General features: G+C 42.6%; 1 protein-coding gene across 8 annotated transcripts; it reads left to right on the forward strand.

Moving 5' to 3' along the window:
* Positions 1-3,819: 3,819 nt before the first annotated feature.
* Positions 3,820-9,517, forward strand: LOC122030471 (pentatricopeptide repeat-containing protein At2g18940, chloroplastic-like). Of its 8 annotated transcripts, none has more exons than XM_042589687.1 (5): positions 3,820-7,806; positions 7,886-7,987; positions 8,105-8,373; positions 8,556-9,037; positions 9,143-9,517. In XM_042589687.1, the coding sequence occupies exon 1, from the start codon at positions 3,883-3,885 to the stop codon at positions 6,379-6,381; it is 2,499 nt and encodes an 832-aa protein (XP_042445621.1). In that variant the 5' UTR covers positions 3,820-3,882; the 3' UTR covers positions 6,382-7,806; positions 7,886-7,987; positions 8,105-8,373; positions 8,556-9,037; positions 9,143-9,517. The 8 variants fall into 8 exon arrangements, with proteins under 8 accessions (XP_042445621.1, XP_042445619.1, XP_042445622.1 ...); XM_042589685.1 differs by having other exon boundaries at positions 3,820-7,557; positions 7,633-7,806; positions 8,105-9,037; XM_042589688.1 differs by having other exon boundaries at positions 3,820-6,429; positions 7,258-7,806; positions 8,105-9,037.
* Positions 9,518-9,753: the final 236 nt, after the last annotated feature.

The raw sequence follows: 9,753 nt of genomic DNA on the forward strand, positions 1-9,753 counted from the left end.
CTCGCAATTACTTTGAACTACTAAGGTCACAAGTTCTAAGGTCAACTTGAGTTGACTCTTCCAGGCACCTGGACCAGGTCAAGGTGCCCAGACTCCAGGCGCTCGGACCAAGTCCAAGCACTTGGACTCCAAGCACTTGGACTCCAAGCACCCAGATTAGGTCCAGGTGCTCGGGATGTCTCGACCATGTTAGTGACTCGTTGCGAAGAGGATCAAAGCTGGAGTCCATGTCAACAAACTCTAGGTGCTCGAACCAGATCTAAGCACCCTGAAGTCGATAAGTCATTGATGAAGATCCATTGCAGAGTGGATTGAGGCGACCACATCCAGGTTCTCGAACCTGGTCCAAGTGCTCGGGAGCTGTCACGTTAGCAAATGACTAGTTCGACTAGTGGACTATAAATATAGCCCTGATTTTCAAAATTAAAGACAACACACACTTTGTACTTGAATTATTTTTATGTTTTAAGTCTGCGCTTTCAACGATTGTAAGAGGCTACTCCGTCTTCATTCAAAGTGTTCTTTTAATGGGGCATTCATCATTTTGGATTAGCAATATCCCCGGTTGCAAACCAAGTTATTTACCCCGTGCCCTACCAAGACCAACATATGAGACTAAAAGAGAAGGAAGAATTAGTTAAGAAAAAGAGAAGTCTTATGGCTAGACTCGGTATTGGTGATGTTGTGAAATGTCATATCAAGAAAATTACACACTTTGGAATATTTGTGGTGGTTGAAGGAGTACCTGCCCTTGTTCACCAATCAGAAATTTCATGGGATACAACTTTAGACCCATCCTCATGCTATAAAGTTGGGCAAATGGTGGAAGCAAAAGTTCATCAACTAGATTGTACTCTTGAACAAATCTTTTTATCTTTGAGGGATAGAATACCTGATCTATTGATAGAGGCCTTGGAATCTGTTATTGGCGATGGTACATCTTTGGGTAGAAAACTTGAAGCCGCATAAGTTGATGTCAAATGGGTTGATATGGATTTACTTATAGAAGAATTGCAGAAGATTGAGGGAGTATCTACCTTTCTAAAGGTCATTTTTTAAAAAAAGTCAGGGTTTTACTCCAGTTAGATTTTATCATGATTTTAATAAGGGGCAATAAGATTGAGTACTTATACTACTTTAAGTTTATTTGGTCCTAAAAAAATCAACCCTAACACGATGTGACACCTGCCTCTGGATGTGATGGACCCATCATTGGCCATTGGGTTTTACTACGGAGACAAGAATGATTTCGAAGATTTTTGTTCGCATTCCACCCAACTAGCTGACAAATCAAGTGGAGTATCATTATTCCCAGTCATCATCGTCAATGGTACTTCTGAGGATGATGTGGCCAACAATTCAAGGTCAAATTTTCTCCATCTTTTAGAGAATGATACGGTAACGGAAAAAAGTAATTTTAGTATTTTATTATTATTATCATTGAGTTTATATTTAGGATATTTTTAATAATTTCTATCTTTTATATTTTTATATTTTGTATATTTTGAGTTCGTTTAGAGATTTTAGGATTGTGAGTCTTTTTTTTTTTTTTGATAGGATTCCTTTTCTTTCTTTACCAGTTAGGAATTGAGGTCTATATATTGAGATTTATTTTCTTTCTTTGGAATATGGTGTTTTCTCGATTTCCTGGTGTTCTCCTTCAAATCAATAGGTTGTAGAAGGTAGCTTTTGGTATTCATATGTGAATCAACAGACTTGATAGTCGCTTCCAGTATTCGTGTGAGAATCAACGAGTTCGATAGTTATCCGCTATGCCAGTTAGCCAAATATCTTCATTCACCTAAACATAGTGGCCCGTCTCTAAGAATTTGACTACATGATAAATTCAATTAGCATAGATCACGAGTTGTTTGAGCTACAGGGAATGCCCCATTGTAGCAAAAAAGGTGATCATGTTCACCCAACGCCGTTCATAATTCGTCTTTAGGTTATCTCAAGGGAACACAAGGAATATCCCAACACGATGAATGATTTAAGTGCCTAGATAAATTCAAAAAGTACAGATGGGCTATGGGAAATGGCCCAACACCACGAGTGGTTTAAGTGTCATTAAGCATCTATTTGCTGTATCGAGAATCGAACTCCACGTCTATCATCGTACCAAGCCTAGGGTGATTATACTATTTGTTTTTTTTTAATTCAAGTATTCAGTTTTTCTAACCGACTAATCTTGAAGGTGACCGGTCCGGTCCTACAGAAGTTTTCCACCAGCCACCAGGGTAAATCTGGGAGCACTCGCGAAGCCCCATCCAAATAGCTAACATTCATAGAGTTATCATCTTACTAGAAGAAAAATTTATAGTGCACCATAGCTAAGATTTAACCATCCTTAGATACCTAATTAATCATTTGAAGGTAGTGGCGGATCCAGGAATTTAAGTATAGATGGGTGATTTTTACGCGGAACAAGGGGCGGTATCCTCTATCTCCACCGGTGGAACCCTATAATACTAGGGGTTCTATTGCCTGTAGGGGGGGGGGGGGGGGGCGACCGCCGATGCCGCCCCCTCTAGATCCGCCCCTGAAGGTTTAACCGTTGTAGTATTATCTTGGGCCTGATTATAATATGGCAGTTCAAATCTTCTGTCTCAAAACTCTTCTGTCCCTCTGTACCACGCAGAAAACGACAACATGAAACAGTGTTGCTCGTGAGAAACACGTGATGCCAAGGACCAAAATGTTTCTGCGAGAAAAACCTCTTCGTTAAAATCGCCGCAGCGCAGCAACCCTCTCGGCTTCTACCTTTCTTTTGCTATAAAGAACAGTTCCTTTCCCACTCATGTAGGCCAACACAGCTCTATTCTCCTCCATTAATGGCAAAGCAGAGGAGATTCTGTGAAGTTTGAAACAGAGGAAGAGGAGGAGATGGAGATTGAAAGGCCAAGCTTCATCAAAAACAGAGTAGTGAGACTTCCACCTGGATTTAGGTTCCACGCAACTGATGAAGAACTGGTGGCGCAGTACCTAAAAAGGAAGGCCTTTTCCTGGCCATTGCCTGTCGCAGTTATTCCTGAGATCAACCTCTCCGAGTTCGAACCTTGGGATTTGCCAGGTACCTTGTTAAGGACAATTAGTTTAATCTAGTACAATAAATTTGACATCGTTTGTACATTTAATTAGGTGAGAACGAAGGAGACATGTACTTTTTCAATTTGGTAGAGAGATCCACGTACCACCGTAGCAACTGAGCGGCTGGCTCCGGCTACTAGAAGGCTACCGGAAAGCCAAGGCCGGTGGTGGCGCCGCCGAGCAAAGAGCTGGTGGGGATGAAGAGGGTGCTCATCTTCCACCGGTGGAAGTCACCGCGAGGTTCGCGAAGAGGGTTGCGTCGCGACGATTTTGACGAAGAGGGTTTTCTCGTAGAAATTTTTTGGTCTTCAGCGTCACGTGTTTCTTACGAGCAATACTATTTCATGTTGTCATTTTCTGCATGGGACAGAAGGACCGAAGAGTTTCGGAATAGAAGATTTGAACTGATAATATGGATAGAACATTATTCTGGAGAGCATTCATAATCATGAAAGTAATTTTTTTGTTAAAGTAAAAAAAGCGATCTCGATAATCGTGCAAGTAATTTTTTTGCTGAAGTAAAAAAGTTATATGCTTCATTCTAAACGTTTCAATATCATCGATCCACGATAGAATACAAATTAGATACGTGCATATTTTGTTCCAGTGTAGTGACACTGCAATTGCATGAGAAAGTAATTTCATTTTGTTATTTGTGAATGGTCTGCAACGTACCAACGTTCCAGATGAGTCTGCCATCCAAAAGATTGATCCTACTTCACTCGACTCTCATCCTGACATCCCCTTGGAGTTAACTTAAACCCCCATCCATCCCTCTCCTTCTCCGTCGCGATGGAGGGAGCTCCATTTCCAAGCCGACCTGCTCTTCCTAACCAGACCTCCAAAATCCCAAGAAACCCCTCGCCTAACCGTCCCAAGTTCAACCTTCCCTTTCCTCCACCGCCTCCTCCTTCTCGTTCGCTTCCTTTGGACTCCCTCCTCCAACACCTCGCCAAGGAGACTGCCAACACCCTTCGCCCTCCGTCGAGCAATAAAAATCCCACCTTGCCCTCTTTGCGCCTTGCTGCGACCTCGCCCCGTCGCGAGAAATCGCCTCCTGCGCAGGGCGCACGGCTCGCCGGCGTCAAAGGTGGAGCTCGGTTTCTGCAGGATCCCCGTCTGGGGTTCCTCTCCGCCGCAGGCAAGTCGTTGCTGAGATCCATCGTCGAGTGGCCGCTGGTTGACTTCGCCACTCTGGTTGAAGCCAGGAAAGATGAGATTTTTGGCGTGGATTGGGTTGCCCTCTTGAAGGCGCTCGAAATTCTGGGCGATTGGGAGAAAGCTCTCGCGTTGTTCGAATGGGCTGCATCCACTTCCCGTGCTGAAGGATCCAGATTAGATGCCCCAGCGATCGAGGTGATGATCAAGGTATTGGGGAGAAGTTCACAGCACTCAGTTGCCTCCAAGCTGTTCGACTCTATTCCTCTGGAGGAATATTGCCTTGATATCCGTGCTTACACTACTTTGCTTCATAGCTACTCCCGCGCCGGGAAGTATGACAAGGCAATTGCATTGTTTGAGCAGATGAAATTGAAGGGGCTTTCAGCCACCTTGGTCACCTACAATGTGATTCTCGATGTGTATGGCCGCAGGGGGCGGTCCTGGAGCAAAATTCTGGAGATTTTGGATGAGATGAAAAGCAACAAAGTTAGTTCTGATGAGTTCACCTACAGTACAGTGATCTCTGCTTGCGGAAGGGAAGGGTTGTTGAAGGAAGCCTCAGAGTTCTTTAAACGACTGAAGATGCAGGGATATGTTCCTGGCACTGTCACGTATAATTCACTACTCCAGGTGTATGGCAAGGCAGGAAACTATCCAGCAGCACTGAGAGTCTTGAAGGAAATGGAGTACAATAACTGCCCAGCTGATGGAGTTACCTACAATGAACTTGTAGCTACCTATGCTAGAGCTGGCTTTTACGAAGAAGGGGCGGCAGTGTTGGATACAATGGCTACTAAAGGAATAATGCCTAATGCCATTACCTATACCACTGTAATTAATGGGTATGGCAAGGCTGGAAAAGAGGATGCAGCTTTAGCGCTGTTTGATCGTATGAAGAAATTGGGTTGTGTTCCTAATGTTTGCACTTACAACACAATATTAGGAATGCTTGGAAAGAAATCAAGGATGGGGGAAATGTTTGACTTACTTTCTGACATGAAACACAATGGTTGTGCCCCGAATAGGATCACATGGAACACAATGTTAGCTATATGTGGGAAAAGGGGCATGGAGGACTATGTAAGACAAGTGTACACGGAGATGACAAAATCAGGCATTGAACCCGACAAGGATACCTTCAACACTATGATTGCCGCATATGGTCGATGTGGTTCTGGTACCAATGCTTTGAAGATGTATGATGAGATGGTCAAAGCAGGTTTTACTCCTTGCACTACAACATATAATGCACTCTTGAATGCAATAGCTAGAAAGGGTGACTGGATAGCTGCAGATTCTGTTATAGCTGATATGAAGAGGAAGGGATTTAAGCCTAATGATCTTTCATACTGTTTGTTGCTTCAAACTTATGCGAAAGGAAGAAACCTAGAAGCTATAGATGCAATTGAACAAGAAGTTTATGATAGCAAAATTTTTCCTAGCTGGGTGATCCTTAGAACTCTGGTTATAGTCAACTTTAAGTGTAGAGTATTAAAGGGCATGGAAAAGGCATTTGAGGAGCTGAAGAGGAATGGCTACAAACCTGACTTGGTGATTTTTAACTCAATGCTTTCAATTTATGCAAAGAATGGGATGTATGATCATGCTCGTGAAATTTTCAATCTGATTCATCCAAGTGGGCTCCGACCTGATCTCATTACTTACAACAGTATGATGGACATGAGTGTGAAAGGTGGAGAATGTTGGGAAGCAGAAGACATGCTCAAACAACTTGAAAGCTCTGGGTTGAAGCCTGATGTGGTGTCATACAACACTGTCATTAATGGATTTTGCAAACAAGGGCTCATGAATGAAGCCCTAAAGATTCTGACAGACATGATAGCTAAAGGAGTTGCACCTTGTATGATCACTTATAATACCTTAATTTCTGGATATGTGAGCATGGAGATGTTCAATGATGCTGCTGATGTTCTTAGCTATATGATCCAACACAACTGCAGCCCCAATGAACTATCCTTCAGGACAATTGTTGATGGCTACTGTAAAGCCAAGAGATATGAGGAAGCCATCCAGTTTATAGCTGGCATAGTGAATATAGATTCATCTTTTCCTGAACAGTCGCTGAATAAGCTAGCCCTAAGAGTAGAAGAGAGAAAATCTCACCATTGACCGATTGGTATTCAACAATCCTGTTTGCATAGTCCTGGTATCACTCAGGTTAGTTAACAGGGCATTTATCTGCAGCTTTATGAGATTATAATTTTGTTGATATATAAATGGCCTTCATAGTATTTTTATACAGTGTTGCCTGAATTGGAACTGAAAAAAGAGTCGTTCATATATTTTCCATTGACTGATGTAGTAATTTCACAATTATCCTTATTTCTCAAGCAGGCAAATTGACTTCTTTTTCCCTCAGTGGTAAATTGGGTTAAATCATGACTTTCAATGGTTCATTCCTAAGGTAGAATGGTGTGTTCTTGCTGTGATTGATGACTCAAAATAATAGTCCAAAAGAAGGATTATTGGGTAGAACTGTACTTTTGATAATCACACAAGCATGCTCTCCCATTGCACAAACAGGGTGATCAATTTTTTTTTTTTTCATATAGAAATTGATTAGTAGCACAGATTGTCCATCGAACCTTTATACACTATGGGAACAATGTTAGATAAGGCACGAAGACTATTTTATTGTCTTGTTTTCTACTCTTCCATTTCCTTACAGTTTCCTGTCTAAACAAGCTACTATCTCTTGAGCAGCTTCTTTTCTTTTCTTAGCTGCCATAACCAATCTGCCTTGGATGACTTTGTCAACCATGGCTGTCGACTTCACCACACAATATTGTTGGCATACTAAACCCCACCCTCTCCTTCCTCTTCACTAGTGACTTTGTCCATGCCTCCTTTGCATATTGGTAGCCTTGTGCCCACTTTGATATTAACAATTTCAAGCAGATTGATTTCCCAACTTCACCTCACCTTTGTCCCCAAATTAGATCATCTAGTGTGCCTCATAGTGGATTATGTGGTTTTTTGGTCTAGAATTAATGCCCGCCAATGGTGCTACATCATTTTGTGGTAGTGCTCCTTGCTATTGGTTCAGTGCATTTATGCCACCATCATCGCGGTCTAAGTGATGGTCCAATGATTTGACTACCCCAAGTATTTCATTGACAATTGCTCCATCAAAAGTTGAAAGGTGATCCGGTTGGGGTTCAATTCCTGGTGGTATGATTTTGAGGTGGTTTAAAGTTTCACCCGAGGTGGACTACAACTTGGATGTGTGTCAAGCAAAAGCAACCGAACCCATTGTGGTTCAGGCCTTGCCAAGGCTCATCCAAGGTGAGTAAGGGCTTTTAGCTCTACTCAATCCAGAATGAATTAAGGGGGCGTGAGGCGCCTTTGACTCTTCTGCAGCTAGGTGTTATCTTTCTCATGCTGACTCTCAAAGAAGTTAGCAGAAAGGGCTTTTTGAGCGTCGAGTCTTCGAAAAGACACTGCTCCAGATGCCTATCCATGATGAGGAAAGCACTTAAGCCCTGGAAGCTTTTGTAGGTCTAACAATTGCATTACAGGCAAAGCATTTTGAAGGTACATGCTGAACGTTTTCTGAAATATGTTGCATAAATTCTGGACGATCTATACTTGTATAGTGCTATTTGCTGATTAGGGCCTTTGCAACATTGCCACCTTTCTCTCATTTGACTGGTGCAAATCGGCCATCTGCTATATACTGAGCGGAAAGCCTTCAAACATCCTCCCGGATAACAAGGTATTGATTTTTCAATCCATTCAAACATAGAACAAGCTTCTTCATTTCTTTGCCTCTTTGTATATTCTCGATGCTCATGTTTAACAGGTTGAGTTGTGTGCAATATATATGTTGTAGGACGTCCTTGTCACATGGACTGAGGATCGACGCTGGTGATGCCGATGGAGTTGTTGTGGAGGCAAATGGATTCTATCCTATCCAATAGGACTAAGAGCCATTTGAATTGTGACAGGATCCCATTCTACTCACTCCATCAGCTAACTGAATTCTTTCTAAGCATTCACCTTTACATACAGTCTTCACCACCAAGAAGGATTGGGGTATGGGAAATAGAGAAGCTCAATGAGCAATGCCACAGCACGAAGGCTTCTACTTGCCCTACAATGGTGTTGTTCCCTGTCCTCCTTCCCCCTGAATTGCTTTCAGAATCCCAACTGAAGCTTTTGCTGATTGTAGGCTGCTGCGGCAGCAGTAATGGGCAACTAGCACTATTATTACTACGATCGGAGCAGAGAAGAAGCATATCATCTCTTTCTCAGTTCAAATAACGCATTTTTTGTTGTTGCAGGTTTGAGTAGCTTTCCTAGTTCATTGTTTGATGTGGGAAGATGATGAGCAGGTTCGGTTCTTCAGATGCTTCCTTCGCCCCTGCTTCCATGGCATCCTTCTCTGCGCTCGGAGGTGGCGACGGTAGCGAAAAAGAGAAGCTTTGGGACTCGGGCTACGCTGCCAGTCACCAAAGCCACCTATTCTTCCATCAAAATCCTACTCTGGAGGACATGGACGCCCAGATTCCATTCTCCCCGCTGCTGGGGTATCCTTATCCTCCCCAGGAATCATTTTTTGCCAGAAAGGAAGCGGCGGCAGCGGCGTGTGGTCACCCAGCCACCAGCCACCTCCCACCTCATTGCCAGGCGGAAGGGTGCAACTCCGACCTCTCCAGCGCCAAGCACTACGACCGGCACCACAAGGTCTGCAATTCCCACCCCGAAGCCACCGTCATCATCATCGCCCACGTCTGCAGCATCGATTCTGCCAGCAATGCAGCAGGTAAAGCTAAGAGATCGCAAACATAACATACATCGTCTTCAAAATCGCATTTTGATCATTTTAACATCTGCTTAATCAGTTTATTTTTTTTTCTTTGTGGAGAAGCTTTAATATTCTTCTCTTGCAAAGACTGTCCAGGTTCCATGTGCTTGCAGAGTTTGATGAGGCCAAGAGAAGCTGCAGGGAGCGCTCGGCCGACAACAATCGCAGGCGGAGAAAGCCTCATCTCATACCATCAGCAGCAGCAACCACAACGAAACACGACGCAGACTGCTCAAGCTCCATGATTACTCCAAGCAAGCAAGCAAGCAAGCAACCTGTAAGTATACCCACCCATTAACAATCTTCCTCCCCCATATAAAGAGAGGGAGAGTTTTTGTTACTCTCTACTCACCCTGGTCAATCCACAGGTATCTATTGTTATTTTTTGTTTTAAAAAAAAATTATGTTATCCATCTATGATCCATCCCTCAGCACTTAGCGTTAGTTCTTTATTTATTTATTTACTTACGGTTTAGTGTTTAGGTTAAATGAAATAATTTTTTTTATAAAAAATTAATACTAGGTGCTAATAAAACTCATATATGGACAATCCGTGGACGCTTAGCATTATTTTTTTTTTTCTTTTTAAGGTTTAGTGTTTAAGCAAAAGGAAGTGAATTTTTTTAGAGTTTAAGATTTAAGATTTAGGGTTTAGTGTTTAAGTTAAAGGAAAT

Source organism: Zingiber officinale, chromosome 10B (assembly GCF_018446385.1).
Source record: "Zingiber officinale cultivar Zhangliang chromosome 10B, Zo_v1.1, whole genome shotgun sequence".
Taxonomy (NCBI): domain Eukaryota; kingdom Viridiplantae; phylum Streptophyta; class Magnoliopsida; order Zingiberales; family Zingiberaceae; genus Zingiber; species Zingiber officinale.